The 22,075-nt window shown below is 37.7% G+C and overlaps 1 protein-coding gene across 2 annotated transcripts in view; it reads left to right on the top strand.

The window, feature by feature from the left end:
• Positions 1 to 21,398, top strand: part of LOC121313311 (zinc finger protein 40-like) — a 101,869-nt gene extending 80,471 nt beyond the window's left edge. For both annotated transcript variants that reach the window (XM_041245710.1, XM_041245709.1), the window contains exons 5-9: positions 222 to 358; positions 2,460 to 2,635; positions 7,560 to 7,661; positions 17,783 to 18,288; positions 19,520 to 21,398. In XM_041245710.1, coding sequence (XP_041101644.1) covers positions 222 to 358; positions 2,460 to 2,635; positions 7,560 to 7,661; positions 17,783 to 18,288; positions 19,520 to 20,719 — 2,121 coding nt within the window. In that variant the 3' untranslated portion in view covers positions 20,720 to 21,398. The remainder of the gene's footprint in view (positions 1 to 221; positions 359 to 2,459; positions 2,636 to 7,559; positions 7,662 to 17,782; positions 18,289 to 19,519) is intronic.
• Positions 21,399 to 22,075: the final 677 nt, after the last annotated feature.

The following is a 22,075-nucleotide window of genomic DNA, read 5'->3' as shown; positions in this document are numbered from 1 at the left end:
TTTAACGAGTTGTTTCAATGAGAATGTCACATTTCTATGGTAAGTGCCAAATGCACTAATCATCTAATACACTGTGCCATCTAATGTACACTCTGCAGTTTTAAGCTTACTGATAGTACTTGTATTATAAAAAGTAGCTGCTTATCTCCTTGCATTCATATGATTTAAAAAATAAAAGATATAAGGTAAATATATTTCATATTGTTCATTGTGCTTCACAGGTCTTGAGCCCTCAAAAAACATTTACAAAGGAAAACAGCAGCAATGATAAGGTTGAAAATCGGCAAACTAATGAACCAGACAAGGAACAGTCATCAACAAAAAGTGAACCAGCACGAGTCAGAATCTTTGATGGAGGGTACGTACAGTGGCAAAGATGGAGCTTATAGTACAAAAGGGCAAAAGAATAAATCTTATTCTGTTTGTTTCCTCTTATTAATTAGAAATGGGTACCGCATTGCATCTTCTAAAGCCACCAACATAATTTACTGTGATGGTGGTAAATCTGTATGTCAGATGTTAACCCCTTTACAGCCAAGCATTTTGCCATAGGTATAACTCTACAGCCAAGCGTTTCATGACCATTTTTACCATACTGTTTTTAAAGATTTTATTTATTCAACATGAGCACTTCTTAAAAATAAATTGTTACCTTAGGTACCCTGGATTAACCTAAAGGTTTTTTTTTTTTCTTTTCTTCACAATTTAACATTAATTATTGAACCTATAGTTATTATAACTAACTCAACATAACCACATGATAAAATGAAAATGTCAACAGGTTGCACAACAATGCAAACATTAATGGATGAATTATATAGATATACTGTCACCCGCTACGTCCTTATCATACAGCAAATGCATTTATTTAGTTATTGTAATACAAATCTAACTGTATAAAGGAATACAATAAAGTATGCATTACTGGTTTGTATGTATATATATATATATATATATATATATATATATATATATATATATATATATATATATATATATAAACTATGTCATTCCCTAGTTTCTGCATTTGATTATTGCATTATATGTCCGCCCACAATAGAGATTTAAAATGTATAAAGAAACATGAATCATCATCCATAGCGTCTCCTCCTACTTGCATTACATTCCATCTGTGGTTGGCATGTCTGTGTAATAAAACCAATTCAGTTACTGTTATTTTCACAGAATATATCAAATAAACAGAAATAATTCATATATACGGTAAAATAGAGATTAAGGCACATGGAATGTTACAATTTATACATGCATTTACTTCTAAACTTTTTTCTACAAGTTTAGAATGTCACAAAATGAATTCCTTCCATGTAATAGATACATTTGTTGTCCTTTTGAAATAGAAAATACAAATAGAAGTTTTCATGCAGGTGATGCAGGTCATGCAGGCGATCTTGAAATGTGGGTGTGTGAGAGAGTTGACAACTATAACACCAATCAAAGCCATTATGTCTTCAAAACAAACAGCCTATCAATTAAGCTGTTAAGTAAACAGAGACACATCTGACAGGTTTGCAAAGGTCTTGACCGTCTAGTTTGTTGCAATTCAATGATGGAATGCCTTATTTGCGTAGCTAAGAAGGGATGCATAACGCAAAAAAACATGGACGAAGGAGGCTACCCAAAGACCACTAGGGGAGTCAAACATAGCCACAACGGAAGCTGCAAAGGTGTTAAACAATAATCTAAGGAATGCCGTTATTTTCTCCATTATATTGTAGGGTTTAAAGGGTTAAAGACATTTTCTTATGTTTTTCCTTGAAAATAGGACTTCCAACTTGATTCAGTTTCTTTGAAGAACTTTGAACATGCTCAGATCCCGTTTATTTGAAGAAACATCACTGAAACTTCACGCCCACATTCACTCTGATGGGTTTTCAGAGTGCAGTGACATATTCTGCTTGCTTGTTTAAGAAAGTACAAATAAGTGCATGTGGAATGTGTTAACATTTTAGAAGGACACAGGTTTCAGAACAGAAACCAGTGTGCACTGAAACTGGAACTAGTGTACTGTATAAAAGACAATACTGTACAATTAGTCAGAGAACAAAGGGACAGTAAACCTTACTTCCTACAGTAGCCCAATGCACTGTCATTAGCAAAAAACGAATTACTTTATCAGGTTTTTCACAGATTTTGCAGTTGTTGATTGATATTAACCAACTCTGGAAGTTCTATATATGCTACAGTTAAAAACTGAGGGTGAGGAGCCTTTCCATCTCAATCAACTAATTTCCTGTTATTTTCCAGATATGGAGACTTCTTTTTTTCACATCACAGACAGATAACCTAAACTAAACAGCCTCTTTGTAGTGTATTCCTGATTGTTACCTTCCTCACTGAACAGTACAATCCACAAACAAATTATGTACATAAATATTTCAATTGGAAAACGTAATACGTTGCATGATAATCTAACACTGTTGGTAAAATGTTGTCACCAGGTATAAGTCCAATGAAGAGTATGTGTATGTCCGAGGCAGAGGAAGGGGAAAGTACATCTGTGAAGAGTGTGGGATACGGTGTAAGAAACCCAGTATGCTGAGGAAGCACATTCGAACGCACACTGATGTTCGGCCATATCACTGCAACTATTGTAACTTTTCCTTCAAAACGAAAGGTGAGAAAATGTTTTTAACAGCAGCGTTTAATGTAACTACAGTATATATTAGATAGGATTCATTATATATACAGTGAACCTCGGTTAACACGACTGGTGGATAACGCGACAGACAGTCTTGGTCCGGAATTTTCTCCATATAAAATATATGCATCCTGCCTCTTAATTTAGTTTGACACCATGCTTTACTTGTAACTCGGCACTTATTATCGGTACCAAAGGGATAAAAACTGTGAGAAAGATTAGTGGATAACTCGACTGTCATTACACGTGACCATTGACTGGAAACGATCGTTCATTCATTCATTTGCAGCTACCGAGTGCAACTAGTTACAGTGTCAGTTCATAATGAATAAGAAACAGAAAATGTGTTCTTGTTCAACTGGCTTGAAAGCTCAGGTTATTCGGGATAAGAAGCTTGTCTGCAGAATTATCAAAGCGTGTGTTTTTGCATGCGAAACAATCGATAATGTTTGATTTCTGTGTGAAACTGTCAGTTGTTTATTATTGTTTTTGATCACCGAGTTAATTCTGTATAATGTACATTTGTTACCTTTTGCTATATAAGTCGTCAAATTAGATAATACAGGCCAGTACCTAAAAGTATAGTCTACAGTTTGTGCACAGTTTGTGGTTGGATTGTTTTTATAAAAATAACACTGTAGTTATTTTATTAATTTTTATTTCAATCGAACTATACAAGTTATACCGAGTTTGTACAGTACTGTATATTGTAATTAATTCATTCACTGCAGTTCTTTTCAACCGTTTTCATAAGGACATTTAACTAAAAATAAACTTGCTTAAATACTTTAATACTTTAAATGTGCAAGTTCTGTTACTTATATGCATGTCAACACTAAATGGCATCCTCCTAGAGTGTTGAGTTAACTGAGGTTGACTGTATATATATATATATATATATATATATATATATATATATATATATATATATATATATATATATATATAATCGGTAGATACAAAAGTTTGTTATTTTTTATTTTTATTGTAAGAACAGATACAAATAGACATTGTTGGGGAACAAATCATATCATTGAATGCAAATAAATAATATCAGTTACATATCATAATAAAGAATTCTATACTGAAAATCAGGAATCATTCACTGGTAAGCAGTAGAATGTTTCTGGTTAATTTTTATTTTGAATTTCAGTCTGGTTATCATGTATATAAGAAAATATATTTTAAAAAAGAGAACTTTATTAAGTAGGATATTTATTTAGAACCCCCTGATACCTTATTTAGTTTTTTTTTATTTTTTTAGAAACATAATTTAAGAGAAACATGTGTATTTTTCAATCTGATGAAAGGTCAACATGACTCAAGAAAGTATCACCTGCTGCCTACGTGCACTGGGAAATGGAACAGCAGATCATTAAAACTGCCTACATACCTTCAGGGCTGTTCTATCAATTACTCATACAATATGCTTCTGTACCATTGAGAAAGAGCCATGCTAAGAAAAAGCACTAATATATTTTGTGGTTCGTTATTCTTTGGACCCTTAGCAAATCCGGAAGCTTCTCATTTTATTTTAAAGATTAATGGCTCTTTCAGAGAAGAAAAAAAAAAAAAAAAAAAAATGAAAGTATAAAACACACAGTTGTTAAAACTTACTGGTATGCATATGAAAATAATGTATTGAAGTTCCCCGCATTAATGATTTGTTGATATTTTTATGTTAGCACCTCAAGCCAATGACAGCTCAGGTAGACTGTTACAATTTAGTCATTGCTGATTCTCACCCCGAATGTGAAGGAGTACCCCTCCCTTTTAAAGTTTCTCACCATAAGGAACCATTTCAGTCCTACTTAGAAAAAATGAACATTAAACACCATAGGGTCATTTTTTATAATCTAAACAGCAAACATAATGCTGTGTTTCTTAAGCTGTTTTTTCACCAATAATTAGTTATTTACCCCCATGGTACCATCGGTAAATACAGTAAAAATAAAGTGGAATGAGATTCACAATAAAACAGGTTTATAGGTTTTGAGTGTGGTTAAATTTTGTCATTGTTTAAATGATTAAAGTATCAATAAAGTGCAAGTTTCCTAAAAAGCAGGTTATCAAGTCTTTCATTTACAAGTTAAGATCTATAAATATTCCGGACCATTACAATTAAATTCAGTATTGTTTGATCAAGACAGGTGTTTTATAGTCGTACTAATGGAATATGATACCTTATTCTTAAGTGAATTTTATGGTATTTTGGCACACTCGCACAACGTGAGCCAAAGGATTCGGTTGTCACCTGAAGATTTTCTTCTAGCTATAATTTTTTGGTAGCCGACAGGAACATTCACATGCCAGCATCAGCATCAGTTGTTGCCAGAAAACCCCTTCTTAGCTATTTTTTTGCATAGCTAATTGAATCTCTTATCAGATTCATAGAATATTAAGCCTAGCCTATAACTTTTGTATTTTGTTAATTCTAAATGTATAATTATTTTGTTTGGAATTTTATAATATAATAATAGTATTCAGTTTGCTTTGAAATTTATTTTGTATATTCTCCCCACTCCTTACAGTAGTTGCTGTTATATAGCAGTATGAAATATCTCAAATAGAGCTTGTTTTATTAAAAACAGTAATTTTTAAGGGAAAGGGTGAATGCATGTTTTTATATAATAAGAAAAATACTATTGCTGTCACAGAATGGCTAGTAACTGAGAAAACCATGGCCTATATTTATAAGTATTATCTTCTAAACCGTGCATACACACATTGAAACAGAAATAATGTGATTTATCAACACAGGAGTTTGTGTGAGTCCTCGTAGACTCGTACAGTCTGGACCATGCTTACAATCGTTTCCTTGTGTCAAATGGTACTGCAAGATCAGATCAAATTCCTATTAAATCGGCTAAAGATGTAAAATAACATTCTCATTAGGTATTATATACAGTGGCTCTCAAAAGTATTCACCCCCCTTGAACTTCTCCACATTTTATTGTGTTACATGGAACACAACATGGAATCAAAATGGATTTAGTTAAGAGTTTTTACCACTGATCAACATAAAAAACTCCATAATGTCAAAGTGAAAAATAAAATCTAGAAATTGTTCTAAAGTAATTACAAATATAAAACAGAAAATAATTGATTATAAGTATTCACCCCCTTTGCTATGACACACCTAACGCTCCTGTGCAACCAGTTGTCTTTAGAAGTCACATAATTAGTTGAGTGGTCCACCTGTGTGCAATTAAGGTGTTTCACTTGATTTCAGTTTAAATACACCTGTCTCTGGGAGGTCCCACAGTTGGTTAGTACATTTCCTAACAAAAACTATATCATTAAGATGAAGGAACATTCAAAGCAAATCCGGAATAAGGTTCTTCAAAAACACCAATCAGGGGTAGGATATAAGAACATTTCAAGGCACTGAGTATCCCCTGCAGCACAGTAAAGTCCATTATTAAGAAATGGAGAGAATATGGCACAACTGTGAATCTGTCTAGAACAGGCCGTCCTCAAAAACTGAGTATTCAGGCGAGAAGGGCACTAGTCTGGGAGGCCACCAAGAGGCCTATGGCAACTCGAGTTACAGTCTTCCATGGCTGAGCTGGGAGACACTGTGCATACGGCAACAATACCCCGGGTGCTTCACAAAACTGGCCTTTATGGGAGAGTGGCAAAAAGAAAGCCATTGTTGAAAAAACTCGAAACATCAAATCTGGGCTAGCATTTGCCAGAAGGCATGTGGGAGACTCTGAGACCAAGTGGAAGAAGATTCTATGGTCTGATGAGACCAAAAAAGAGCTTTTTGGCCTCAACGCTAAGCACTATGTTTGGCGCAAACCTAACAGTGCATATCATCCTGAGAACACCATCCCTACCGTGAAGCATGGTGGTGGCAGCATCATGCTATGGGGATGCTTCTCTTCGTCAGGGCCTGTAAAGCTCGTGAAGATAGAGGGCAAAATGGAAGCTGAAAAGTACAGAGAAATCCTGGAGGAAAACCTGCTGAAGTCTGCAATAGACCTGGGACTTGGGAGAAGATTCATCTTCCAGCAGGACAATGACCCCAAACATATAGCCAAAGCCACACTGGAGTGGCTTAAAAACAAAAAGGTCAATGTCCTGGAGTGGCCCAGTCAAAGCCTGGACCTCAATCCAATTGAGAATATGTGGAAAGAGTTGAAATTTTCTGTTCGCCAAAGGTCCCCATCCAACTTGACGGAGCTTGAGCAATTTTGAAGAATGGGCAAAAATTGCAGTGCCCAAAGCTGGTAGAGACTCATCCAAATAGACTTGTGGCTGTAATTGCTGCCAAAGGTGCCCCTACCAAATATTGACTCAAGGGGGTGAATACTTATGCAATCAATTATTTTCTGTTTTGTATTTGCAATTAATTTAGAACAATTTGTAGATTTTATTTTTCACTTTAACATTCTGGACTTTTTTTTGTTTTGATCAGTGGCAAAAACTCCTAATTAAATTAAACGTTGTAACACAATAAAATGTGGAAAAGTCCAAGGGGGGTGCATACTTTTGACAGCCACTGTATTGCTGAAATTGTGATGTCTGTCACATAAAATTATTTTATATATTATTGCCGTTATATACCAAATATGCTATTAATATTATTGTTATTAATGTTTTTGTGACTCCCTTGTTTCAGGTTTACACTGGTAATAAAAGGTTTATAGGCTAGTAAAGGTACTTTTTTTTTTTTTTATATAACTTTGCATTCGGAAATGCGTCAAAATTGATGAATCAGAATTTCTAAACTTTGTGTACAAACAAATCGAGTTATTTATTTACGCACAAATAATAATTATAGGCCCAATATAACCAGATATATTTCCAGAGAAGTGGTCCATTGTCAAAGGTCATTCTTGGCCCAGCATGGCATGTGTTAGAATTTAGCATTTTATTCTTTTTACAATCAAAGGTAACTTGACGAAGCATATGAAATCCAAGGCACATAGCAAGAAATGTATGGATATGGGTGTCTCCGTGGGCCTGATAGAAGATCAAGATGCAGATGAATCAGGTAGGCTTTCTATTGGTTTGTAAATTACATCTACAATATAAAGAAGTCTCAAGTATGTTTAATATTCTGATATTTAAAGATCTTATTGTTCAATAAAATACGCTTTAAAACACTCAGAAGGCTAAAGGTATAATGTTACCTGGGTCTGAAGATGTAATAACTTAAAAAAAAAAAAAAGTATAGTAGCAGCTGCAAGGCTCCCCACAGATTCTCCCTGTCCTTGCCTGATTCCATAACAGCAGTTCCTGCAATGCTTGATGGTGAGAAGCCAGCTGGCTTTGTTTTTTTTGTTTTTTTTTTTAATTTTATTTCTCATCCATTGGACGGTTGACCTATCTCTTTGGCAGGTTCAGAGCCCACTCTTGCCAAGTCGGTTGTTTATGGTTTGCAGGTTTTCTGTTTAAAAAAAAAAAAAAGATCCTTTTCAGTGGTAAAAGCCAGAGGCATTATTGGGTTAAACCGTGAAAACATAATCCCTGTTTAATAGAGTAATGTGTATTGCGCTTTACTTGTTGTTATTTTGCCCAGTGAGTGTTTTTGATACACTATCTCCATTCCACAAATGTACCCCCGAAAAAAAATGTATTTCAGTGTATCTTGCAGCTGATTCATTGCAATGTGTGCAAGGTTTAAAATAATCATAATGATGGTTCATAGTTGTGTTTATTGGAATAGCAATTAAGGATGAGGTTGATTGGTGCTTTCTCACAGCCTGCTTATGGGTAGACAAAAGTAAATCAATTAGACTTTGTACATAAATACTGCCGGGAGAATAACTCATATCCTCTCAATATTTACAACTCTGTACTATTTAAAATACTAACACAGTGGCACTTTTAACCTCTGTGTCAAGATTGATGTTCTTTCTATTAAAGACAAAAATCTATAAAATACTAAAACTTGTTTGGATTATGCAGGAAAATATATACATGCAATTTGATTATAAAACAGCAGTCGCAGTGAAACTTGAATAAATGGGATCACAAAATTCTACTTTTGGGTCCCTGAGTGGCTCATCTGGTAAATAGCGCAGCCATGTGGTGTGCAGGGTGAAGTGCAGGTTCACGTCCTGGCTGTGTGACGTCGTCTGTCTTTGCTGCGGATTCCGAAGGAAGTGTCGCATTGGCTCTGGCGCTCCCGTGGGTAAGGGAGGCATAACCGGCAGGGACTGCTTCACTTCTCCTCATCGTGCAACTGCAAACCCTGTTGGCCAGACGCCTAGTGAACTCAGAGCAGACACCTCCAGGGCTGACCTTTGTCCTCCAGAGGACGGTAGCTCGCTGACATCCTCTCTCAAGTTCCTGGGTTTAAAAGAGCAAGATGGCTTGGTCATGAGATCAGAGGATGCCCACTGAACCATCAGATCTCCTGAGCTGTGTGAGGAATTGCTGCAGTGAAAAGAAAAAAAAATCCAAATTGGGGAGAAAATCAGAGGGTAAAATAATTGGGTACATTTGTTTAATAAAACAAGTTAAAAAAACATACAAAAAATAAATTACATTGTAGCTGCAGCAAACTGTTGGGCCGAAAGGACTAAAGCCGGGTACCTGGTGGCGGCATTGAAGAGGTGGTGCTCCAGGTTCTATTTGACCTAGATACGAAGGGGCAGCAAGATTATCCAGCCCCTGATGGCAGCCCTCAGCCGTCAGTTCGGGACTGTGGAGCTGAAGCAGAGCCTTAAGAGCAGGTGACCAGCTCAAGGGGAGTAACTCGGCCACTGACATTTGCTACCTTGCCCAGAAGACATATGCATTCCCCCCAAGAGGTGTGCAGTGACCTGGCGATGGGAGTCTTAATCCGGGACCTATCACCCATTAAGCTCCAATGACAGGTGCCGCTAGCAGGACCTGCCACCCTCGAGCAGGTTTTAATCATAGCTGAGCTGGGTGAAACCATGCTAGAGGAGGGACAGCGTCCGGCTAAGATAGCAACGGTGCAAGACTGGCTGACCTAAAACTGTGTCCGAGGTGTGCAGCTACGTGGGCCTGTCATCCTACTACAGGCACTTTTTGAAGAGCGCTTCGCACATCGCCAGGCCTTTGCACCGGATCACAGAGAAGGGGAGCCGGTTCTGCTGGGACACTGCCAGCGACGCTGCCTTCGGAGAGCTGTGGGAGGCCCTCACCAAGGCATCAGTCTTCGCCTTCCTGTACCCCAGAGACGCTTCATCCTAGATACTGACAACAGCAACATGGGGATCAGGCGGTACAGCCCAGGAGGGCACAGACGAAGAATAGAGTTGGTGGCTTACTACTGCCATGCTCTCGGCAAGGCCAAGAGGAACTACTGGGTCACCCACCAAAAGCTTCTCTCTGTAGTTGAGGCCATACAGCACAATAGATTTAATTTGTTCTGTTTTTTGTTTCTTGCATAAACCGTATTGTGCAAGTAATGAATACAGTATTACTCTTTGTTTAAAATTCAATCTTAGGTTTTAAATGTAATCACTATGGTCAAATTATAACATAACACATACTTAGACTATTATCTTGGTACTAGATTCAGGTCTAGTTCAACCCCAGTTTAACCATTAAATTGGTCTAAGTTATACCGTCTTCTCAGTACAGTTGGCGGCGCTTTATCAGAATGCCTTGGGAGATGTAAAAATATCCTGAATAAGGGGATGTCCCAATTAAGCGAGAGGCATTTGAGATGACATTAGTCACACTTTTTGTAAGAATAAATCACATTAGGATTAAATGTTAAGTACATAATTACATTTTTTTTTTTTTTTTTTTATTCCTAAACAAAATGAATCCGTTTTTTTTTTTTTTATTTCTACATGAAATAAAAAATAATGAATTCAGATCTTTTCACAAGGCGAGGCACCTGCAATGTTGACAGGGCAACTTTTTTCGCGACAGCAGCCTGAGAAACCACAGGGGACTCCAGCTCCTTCAAGAGTTCAGTGTGGTTTATGCAATTTATGCAAGTTACAGGGTATTTATCATGTACTCATGTAGTCCGTGCACTGGGCTACGCAAAACTATCTAGCTCTGAAAAGCGATCTCCAATCATCATTTGAAAATACTGTATCCCAATTAAACGACACAAATAGCATTGGGAAGAGCCATCTCCCAAAGTTGTATGCCATTAAAGAAGGCATCCCGATTACCAGTATCCCGATTAGGCAGCTCCGACTGTATCTGATAATCTAACAATGTGCACCCTATGGACTGGGCTGGAAATATAACAATATATTAGTCCAATATGATATCTTGTTAATATTCATGGGGTTTCCATGCAAGATTTTTTTTGCATGAGAAAAATGTCTCATGCAAAATGTTTTTTTTTAGGGGTTTCCGTTCGCTCAGTTTATTTTACTCTAGTAAACCGGGCTTTTCACCCGACGTCATGCAAATGAATGGGAAAGGTGGGGGTTGATATGTAAATTAGCTATGCATAAAGTACTGGTGCTGTTTTTGAAGATTACTAGTGAAATTTTGTGAATGTGTTTCCATGGTTTCCATGCTCAAAGAACTGGTACATGAGTGAATCTAAGCTGCTGTAATAAAGCAAAATACCTTGTACCGGTTGGTTCATAATGTGTTTTACTGCTCTTGCTCAAATTTTTTTCAAATGTCATTAGTGGAGAGTCATTAGTAGTGAATACTGTTTCAACCAATTTATCTTAAGACACATTATTAAAAGTAAACTCTGATGTATAAAATTAAACTGACAAACAGTTATTGCAGATCACTATGGCTGAAAACCGGTAGAGACATTATTTTATATATAATCTATATATATATATATATATATATATATATATATATATATATATATATATATATAAATAATAAAATAATAATAATAAAACTGCCTGCTGTATCCTGCACAAACTCTTGTCAATAGCAGAATGAGGTGTTCAGGAATCAGTGGCTGCCTGTGAGAAAGACGGAGAAGGTTACCAGTGTTGCCAGGCCTCACAAGAAAAATAAAATGACACAGCCTTTCAAAACAAGCCCAAAACAAGCGAGCCCATGTTAGAGTGTGGCTGTTTATGCAAGTTCCAACCAACGACTTATCAGTTTCCTTTTATATATGTGTGTGTGTGTGTGTGTGTGTGTGTGTGTGTGTGTGTGTGTGTCTATATATATATATATATATATATATATATATATATATATATATATATATATATATATATATATATATATATATATATATATCATTTGTTTATAGTAGCCATTAGAAAGATTGTAGGCATTGCTGTCTGTTTCATTTTGTTGTGCTGGCTTGATGGTATATTATAGAACACTTTCTTTGACAAACCATAAATGTTTTACAGTTTATCAGTCTGCAGACAATCTGTAGGTATCTAAACCATGTTAAAAATGGTACATATGAACACACAGACATGTACATTAATGTACATGACTATTATTTATTTTGGTGACAAGTATTTGTCAGGTTGAGATGAACTGCTAAGTTTTTAGGTACCTGTAATGTATAGACTGTCAGTATTAATGTGCCAATATTCACTGTTATGTAAATACATATTGTGGCTGAGGGAGGGGGAAGAGCCAGAGGCACTTGTCTCCAGTTTAATTTAGTGAAGCCCTGTATAAAGGGGGAGGGGCAGGCACCCTGCAGTCAGGGCTACTGCTACTGTGATAAGTTACAGGCTGAGTAAAGCTGAGCATGTCAAGTGAGGTACTGTAAGGTAATGTAAAGCTGTGGGTGTCGAGTGAGGTACTGTAAACCTGTGTGTTTTTGTTTTAACCTTGTAGATGGTGTAAAGACAAGTGTTTGTTTTTTTTAACTGGTATACGGCGTCTCCGTCCAGTTTGTTTGGTTTTAGATGATAACGTTATTCATTTATTATTTAGTAATTTGTATTGTTTATCTGGGGGGTATAAAGAGCTTTAAAAAATCATATGCTAATATTAGAATACAGCTGGCGCTTGGGCTAAGGACTATTTGTTTTCTTTCCTTACGACAGTCTCTTGCAATCTATGTGGGGGAAGGATCCTATTTTTTTTATTTTTTTTTACAGCTTGTACTTTGCTTCCTATCTAATTAGTTACCTAGAGCCCTGCACCACTGTTGTGGGCGAGTGACAGGGATGAAAATGGTCCCATTACACCCACGCTGCTTCCATACAAGAGAATATGACAAATCACCTCTGAGAATTTCTCTGGCAATCTAAAAAATTGTTTTTTTTCTGTTTCTGTTCCTTGTGTGATAGCAGCAAATATAGCTCCCAGAACTTCCTCAATTAATGTATCCAGTACACATTGCCTAACTGCGAGAAACTTACTAATGATAATGTCTTCATGTAGTTCATCTCTTTCTCTGCAACAGTTTTGATTAGCTGTATTAATCATACTTGTAATACACAAAAGCATCCCCTTTCCCTTGCCAAATTCCTCTCTACCTACCTGTAAATGTACATCCCAACCTGTAAACGTACACCCCTTACTTACACAAACAACTACACACTATTACAATGTTTCTTTTAGATCCCAATTCATTCTGTGGTCGGTAAGGCTGATGGATGGAGCAGTTGTTGCATCCTTCCTCCTGAGATTTGTAAACCAAGCGATGCAGCTGGCTTTGTTTCTGAGATGCTGGAAAGCTGTTCCTATAGTAGGTGAAGGATCATTTCAAGGTCCGGTTGTAGTTGATGTCGTGACACAGCATCCTACTGCAATCACCTGTGGTGTTCTAGTGTTGTTGGAGTACATTCAGTAAACAATTTTGACTGTCTCACATGTCATTCAGCGAAACACTGCCTATGACTCTTTCATGGTAATGATGAATGCTGAATGATAGAAATTGGCTGCTATCTCTCATATGTACTGTATGAGAGATATTTACCTAAAGTAACAAGACAAATGTTGCTGTTTTGACTTGCGCTGGTTGTTCTTGCTCTGTGCTACTGCCTCTCGACATGGTCGCTATTTCTACATTCAAAACGGAGCCTTGCGGTGACGCAAGCACATTCTGTCTGTTAAAGGGATTTTTGCCTGGCCCTGACTGGATAGCAGATTCCCCAACCTACTCAGCATTGATTTGCTGGGCGCTGTCAATGCGCCACTAAATGTGCTTGCGCTGGGTTTTTAATTTCATCAGAATCACATTTTGAGAAGCCACTCCCTGCGGGGCAGAGGGGACTGACTTTAACCACTGTGTTTGTGATTGCACTCATTTCATTAGAATAGAGCCCTATGGCTTTAAAGGCACTGTGTGGCTACGAATTATTGCGTTGTGCAAGCTGAAAAAGACAATATGTCTGTGCTTGGCATATGGATATGGTTTGAAATCAGGCAGCCAAAAACCAAACACCCTCTTTAGCTCCTGTCAGTAATGAGGATCAAAGGGAAATAATTTGGTGAGATTAGTTTGTTCACAAGCATCAGCAGCTGCACAGCTCCAAGGAAAATGGGAAACAAAAATGTTAACTATGTTACTATAATCATTGACAACAGAAAAGCCTCCACACTTTCAGTTGTCTGATTTAGTTTTATTTTGTGTGTTTATGCACTGTTGTCTTCCCAGCCCTGATTTCCTCATACTAAACTATCATTATCTATATTATATACTATCTGTGTTATGTTATGGGACTGTTGCTCTGCTAAATATATGGTTTATATTGCAGAAGATTAAACATTAAAATTGTTCTCGTTATTTGACTTGTGATATCTTAAATGTGCTTTGAGGTAATCTTAAAGATTTAAAGGGAAGCATGCCTCGCTGAACTTCTGGGTTAATGTACCTTCTATCAATTATTTTACCCCTCCCTTTATCACACATCCTCCCCCTCAGCTGATGTCTAAAAAAAAAAAAAGTGAACTCTGGAGATCCCATCTGCATTACCATGTTTACTTCCAGCTCTGTGCTCCATTGTAAAGTTAAAGGGCTGTAGAGCTAAACACGATCTGGTAACCCTAGCGTTTCTCTCTTTATTTTGCTGCATCCAGGTAAGAGGTGCGTGGTCTATAACCAGTTTAAAACATTTACCCAATAAATAATATCTCAAGGACTCTAGAGCCCACTTAATACTGAGGCATTCTTTCTCTATTGTAGCATATTTCTTTTCATGTGGATTAAGTTTCCTACTAACAAATAGCACAGGATGTTCTTCACCTCTAACGTCTAATAACATCTCTTATGTGTCACTGCAAAACTGGTTGAGTATCTTTCTAGGTTTGAAAAGCCAGCTCGGCTTCTTCAATCCACTTTATCATTACGGGTCCTCTGGCTCGGGTTAAATCACTCAGGCGCTGCAATGGTTCTGAAGTCTGGGATAAATCTTCTATAATATCCTGTTATCCCATGAAAAGCCCTTACTTGTTGTTTTTCAAACAGGCTGAGGTCAATTCTGGGTAGCGTCCAGTTTGCCAATTTCAGGTTCAACAAGAACCCTACCAATGTTTTACCCTCCTCTAAGCCAGCGGTTCTCAAACTTCATTGCACTGCAACCACCAAATTAGCACTCTGCTTTCCGATCATTTTCAGGGAAGTACTTTCGAAACTGTAGCTGAAGGCTTTCCAGGTGGCTGGTGATAATGGATTGTAAATCACTCTTTGAAAAGATGCTCTCGTCAAAAAAGTTACCTAATAAAATAAATAAAATACTGCCAGACTGCCACTATGTACACGATCATACCACAAAGCAAGCTTCTTGATCCAGCTTTTGATTTGGTCAGTGACAGTAAGGACAAATGCATCTCCTACTTGGAGTGACATGTTAAGCGATCGAAAATATCTGCCAGGTAAGCTAGCAAAGCAAACCATTTACATCTACAAGCTTTTCGGCCAGCAGAGAATTGTTGTCGGAAAGAAATGTTCTCACTTCCTCTCTGAGCTCAAACAAATGATTGAGCACCTTGCCCCGCGATAGCCAGCAAACTGCTATGTGGTAAAGTAGCTGACAGTGCTCTGCTCCCATCTCATCACACAAAACGCCAAACAGGCAGGCATTTGTTGGAGGAGACTTGATAAAGTTGACAATGCGAACAACTTCTTCGAGAACAATGGGTAGCATTTTTTTATTTTTTTATTAGCAACAAGGGCTTGTCTATGTATCATGCAGTGAGTGCAAGTAGCCTGTGGTGCAACCCGCTGTTTTTTCCTGTCATGGCTCAAGAACCATCACTGCAAATGCCTACACAGTGTTGCCATTCCTAGCCAGCATCGTAGACAAAGAGAAAATGAGGACTCATTTGGGGTAAAAAGTGCCAATAATAATAACAGATAAACGTACCTGTTTCTTAAATTAAAATAGTTTTTTTTTTAAATTGCACAAGTATCTTCCAGCTTCAGGAACACAATATGGTTTTAAGTTCCCTTGTTCAGTGATAATGTCATGCACCATAATGTTAGTTTTACCTGGGACGGCCGAAAAAAATGCTTTGTGTTTGCTTACAAATTTGTGTACCTCTTGTTTCTGTGACACAGTCAAGGTGTTGGCTTTATTAACCTCGGGTTATGACAGTTTATTTCCCATCTTTCCATGCTTTCAGCAAATTGACATAGTCAATTTGCTCAGATTTTCTTATCTCTTACTCCCCCAATTACCTCGTATGGCCCATGCAATGTAGCCAGAAATTTGCTTTCAACCGTGCAAACTAACACTAACGGCGGCCTCCCGACTGGAACACCTGACCCTGGCAGACTGATTTAAAGGAGTTTCGTTGAGCATCCTGAGCCTGTCTCATGCTCCCTGACAATTGGCATAACTGACACAATAAGCTTTTTCATCTGGGTCACATGTTCAGCAACACTACGGTAAGGGGTAGTCTCTTGTCCCCAGGTTTCTTTAGCAACATCAACAAACCTCTGTCCCTAATAGTCCCAGTTTTTACCACCCTTATCAATTACTGTGCATAGCATGCTTTTAAGAGTTTTATTAAACCGTTCTGCTAAACCGTCTGTTTGGGGGTGATAAACGAAACTCTTCAAATGTTTCATCTTGAGCAGTGCACACAGCTGTTTAGTTACCCTAGATGTAAAGACATATATAAGTACCCTGGCTGTGAGTATTTCATTGGGTATACCAACACAACTAAACATTAGCTCTTTTGTAATGGATTTTGCAGGCGTGTTGTGAAGTGGAACTACCTCAAGATACCAAGTAGCAGTCTACTATTACTACTAATATAAGTTGGTTCTCCCTAGTGGATTTTATGAGGGGACTAGCTAAATCCAGAGCAATACGTGAAAAGGGAATTTCAATTGTAGGTAATGGTACCAGGGAGCTGCGGAATGCCTTAAAATGAGCTGCGTGCTGACATTCGGGACAAGATGTGCAGGGGCTGGTCACAGTTATATGTACTGCAGGCCAGTAAAACCGATTTTAAGTATACGTTCCCTGGTCTTTGCAATCCTCAAGTGTCCTCCTAACACGAGTCCATAGGCCAAGTTTGTATAAATAGTTGTGGTACTACCAACTGTTCAATTATATTCACCCCTTTTTTTCTAATTTGTACAACAAATAATTTTTCAATTCAAAACAGGGATAAACCAAAAGTACGGGTGTCCCATTTATAATTTGTACCTGGCTACCTACTGAGGTAAATTTGGGGTCACTTAGCTTGGCAGTTCCAAAATTATCCCTACACACCAAGTTTGCTAACTCAGTATTCCCAGGTATCTTGTCTACCTCTGCAGTACTTGTAGTGCCTGGACTTGATTCATCCCCTACCATACCACTATTGGCTACTTGCTAAATAATTCAGAAAAAAGGAAATACGGTTTTTAGTAACCTCTTGGGCTCAGACCTAGTTCTGAAATGGGTAAACTTTTCCAGTATAATTATTTTATTATCTATTTTCAATGTAAAATATGTACAGTAATTTAAAGCCGTTTACCATGTTAGTCTTTACTTTGTCCTTTTGTATAGCAGCACATAACATTCCCCTCAAAGAAGTCTTCTTGTCACTCCTATAGTTACAAATGGCAATGACTGACAAATTCATGCTGTAGCTCAGAGCGGCGAAACACAAATATTAACAAACAAAACAAGGCAATCGCAATACATTAAAAGACTATTACCTAGAAATATGCACTTTATCTATGCAGAGTTTCTTTCCTTAAAACTAATACTGGAGTTTCAGTTTTATTTAAAGGTAACCAGACAATGAAATAACATCTCTACTTCTTTTTTGTCACAGGTGATAGAGGGAGGTATGGATATGAGAGACAAGGCTCAGACGCAGAAGACTCGGAAGGTCCAGATGACGATGACAATGACAATGAAGAGGAGGATGAAGAAGACAGCCAGGCAGAATCTGTACTGTCTACTACCCCATCTGTCACAGCAAGCCCACAGCACCACCCCACAGGGAGCACCTACAGCGAATCCTTGAGCTACACCAGTGCTGAGGAGGAGTTCAGGATTACAAGGGATTCGGCAAGGCTGGAGACGGCTCTACTAGAAACTCTGCCCAAAGCATTACTGACCCAAATGACAGTTTCAAGTGCCACGTCAAACAGTCCAGCAGATAGTTTATTATCTGAGATCCAGGAGACCAGTACTTACGGTACAGCTGGAACAGAAACAGAAGGCCTGTTGGTAACGAGTCCCAAGTCTCCCTGCCGTCAGATGTCAATAGATTACCCCGAGCCTGATGAAATCCTGATGCCTTCTGCATTAAGTAAAGTTAAAGAACAGCCAAAGGTAAGTTGTATATATTGTGATATTTTGCTAATACATTTTTTTTTTTTTTTTTTTTAACTTGGTTCTTGAAGAGTTGCCTTTACGGTTAGAATGTGTAGTATATTTGTAGAATATTGTCAAATTTTAAAAAGTAATTCCATAGTAGGTTTCATTTTCCAGTGCCTACCATGCATTTTATTTTCATTCACATCATCATTATTTGTAAAAATTAAAACAAAAATCACCAAACTGAAACATGTTTTCAATTCAAAGAAAAAACATGGAACTTTGTTACGGTGACAACGAAGCTACAGTTCAAGTAAAGCCAGTATAGTTTGATTTAGTACAAGACATATTCATCTCTTTACTCTTTGGCTACAGCTTTTATGTATAAATTTGTGCCCTTTCTGGTGAACATAAAAACTCATCATCAGATCTGTATGCTTGAACTGACACCCTGGTGTTATTTTGTTCCACAAACCTATATCTCTCTGATACTGTGTACATGTTATCCTAAGTGTTAGCGAGTTTAAGTTGAATTTAAGCCCTGCGTTTTAGCTGAAAAAATGTTTAAATGCAAGTATTTAAAAAAAAAAAAAATTATTAAACTTTTAAAGATAAAAATTATATTTTAAAATATAGACATACAGTTCCCACACATGTATGGTATGTCTCACTTTCTCATGTTTTATGACAAATGGTGTAATAGGAATGTTTTTAGATCACTGAATTTACTTAATTATCCATTCTTTACAATTTTAGGAACCTTTATACAGATTTATTACGATTTTACAGTCTATACCCAATAATTTCAGTTATGACATTGTCTGCTGAAATGAAAGACTTCCTTGTACAGTTGTGTTAAGGTATAGTGATACCCAGTGGTCTGAGAGATGCAGTTACTGGGAATTTTTCAGTTCTGCTTCATCATTTACATGTATTAGAAAGGTAAAATTCAAATAGAAAAAGTAAACACCCATGTTCCTACATACCATTATTATAATATATGTGTGCAAATTTAAACTATTTGCCAAATCCCTCTTGTAAATAAAAAAAAAAGTAGTAAAGCAGAGCAATTCACTGCTTAAACTAGTACCCTTTCCTCCCATATTTAGTTATCTCTGCTACAAACTAAGGTAGTTTACTGGCAGTGTGGTTTTATTGATGTGGATTTCATTGTGTTTATTGTTTTTGAATTCTTAGGTTCTTATGTAATGTGTCATACTTTTCTTTTAATTTACTTTATTTTCAGGTGCCTGTTAGCCAGTCTTTTGCATCAAGTGAAGTTGGTTTGCCTGTTGATCGCAGCACACAGACAACATTGCTGCCTGCCTCAGTCTACACTTCACATTTGTCAGAGTACCAGCCACAGCTGCAGCAGCAGTTCCTCCCCCAGACTCAAATTCAATCTGCATCCCATCAGACGCACTTGTTTAGCCACCTTCCCATGCACTCCCAGCAGCCAGCCAGAATACCCTACAGCATGATTCCAGTTGGGGGAATCCAATTGGTGCCTGCGGGCTTGGCAGCCTACTCCACTTTTGTACCTATCCAGGCAGGGCCAGTACAGCTCACCATTCCTGCTGTGAGTGTCATTCACAGAACAGCAAGTCCACATGGTGAGAAGACCCCAGAAGGAAGACCCAGCACTACAAACACAATGGGTGTGGCAGAACATGTGAATAGAGTCCTGCCTTGTATACCTATTGGCCAGGTCAATGTCTCTGGCTTACAAACACTCAGCACTCAAAGCCTGCAGCCTCTTCCAGCACTGGGCCTGGAGGCAGTCAACATTTTGGGGCTTACAAACTCAAATATTGCCCCCCAAATGCACCCTCAAGGCCTCACTTTAAATGCTTTAGGACTTCAGATGCTGGCTGCAAACCCATCAACTCAAAGCAGCCCCAGTCCACAGCCACATATACCTGGTTTGCAGATACTGAACATAACATTACCCACTCTGATTCCATCGGTTAGTCCAATAATTGCAGAAAGCCAAGGATGGCCAGAAAATCCAACAGCAAAAGTTGGTGAGGGAAGGCCTGAGCAGACACCTGTCCATCTTCCAGTATCTGTTACCATCAGTCCTGTAGGCTGTACAATAACTCAACAAATATCACCCAATGTGCAGTTGAAGGCTTCAGATCCTGTGATTTCTGGTAGACTGAACTGGCAGACAGATTGCAGAGACCAAGCAGATAGTGTTCCACGGATTGAAGTCGCATCGCAACCTAAGGCTGGTCAAAAACCCACGTCTGTTCATAGTACCAAAAACTCTCCCATTGAGCACTTTGTAAAGAGGAGTGAAGACGACATTTCGAAGCAGCAGGCTTCAACATCATGCTCATATGACCCATCTCAGAAACGCTTAGGAGCATCGCGACATCGGAACACGGTTCAGTACAGCGATATGTCCAGTGATGATGAGGACAGACTTATAATAGAGACCTGATCCCTTGACTAAACTTTTTTTTTTAAATTCGTCACTTTGTGAAATTGAAAACACTTTGAGGTTTGTATCCATGCAAACCATCCTTTCCTTGAAGCACATTTACTGCAATGTCATATTGTATGTGCAATCATAAATGACGACCAATCTGTACTGTCTTTATTTTTCTTGTCAGCCCCAGCCATTTTTTTTTTTTTTTTTTTTTGAACATATTGTATAGACAATTGTGCCTTTTTGGAGTTTCTTGTTTAGGAACCTGTAAATAATATAGAGGATATAAATCAAGTAGTTGCTTGTTTATTACAAAAAAAAAAAAAAAAAAAACATAGATTTATTTTAAAAAGTGTTACGTCAAACATAAATATATCAAAAGAAAGTATATATGTTGCACTGAAAATGTAAATTTTGATGACTTTGGGGACAATGTTTGTGTACAGATGTAGTATGTAAAACTATTTATTGTATTCATCTTCTGGCCATGAAACATGGGTCTGTTTTTTCCTTGTGTAAGAGAGTAGCTTTACATTTCAGTATCTTTCTGATAAATGGTATCAGTAAAACATTGTTTACAGACAGCACTGATCATTGTGTCTCCTTTTTTGCATTAGAAGTCATGTGTGCAATTGGACTCTGTTCTTTATTTCTGAGGTCTTTCTTGACTAAGAGCTATTATATTCTATCTGCCTGAAATATGAGCTGTGATTGATTGAAGTGAATTCAGATAGCGTGTAAACTGGTCAGCGATTTTCAAGTCAGCTGTTTGGGTGTGTCTCTTAGCTGGCTGTAGTGTTAAAATGAACATTGTTTTTCCCTTGGCTAATCAGTTGTTCTAGCAACTGACCTGCTTGGATTGTGTTTTGCTGTTTGTTTGCACTCAGAAGGAAGACACTAGCGATTTGGTAAGTACAATTGAATGCTTGTTGCTGATGTAACTACATTAGCTGGTTGAAGGAATTTTCTAAAGTGTTCAGAGATGTGGTTGATTGAAGTGAATTTAGATAGCGTGTAAAGCTGGATCTGTTCTAGACCTGCAGGACAGTATAAATTGGCTTAGTGTCTTAGAATGCCAGCCGTCGAAGGGCCACACGTCCAAGGGCAGTCTGAGCTGTGGCAGTCAGAGCAAGGACAGGAAGAGCGAGGACAGGTAGAGGGAGGACCTTTTCCAAATCTCTTCCGGTGCTTACTACAGTCCTCATTCCAACTGTTAACATTAGCTGTATTAAATAAACATTATAAAGGTATTGTTCTTTTAATTAGGTGATCTACTGTTTGTGACTAGTACCAGGTGAGTGCGGTTCAATTGAATAGAGGTTGATTTTAGGTTTGATTGGTTTCCACACAACGGTTTGTAGTTGTGTA

Source organism: Polyodon spathula, chromosome 3 (assembly GCF_017654505.1).
Source record: "Polyodon spathula isolate WHYD16114869_AA chromosome 3, ASM1765450v1, whole genome shotgun sequence".
Lineage (NCBI taxonomy): Eukaryota > Metazoa > Chordata > Actinopteri > Acipenseriformes > Polyodontidae > Polyodon > Polyodon spathula.
This window is presented reverse-complemented; position numbering and strand designations above follow the sequence as displayed.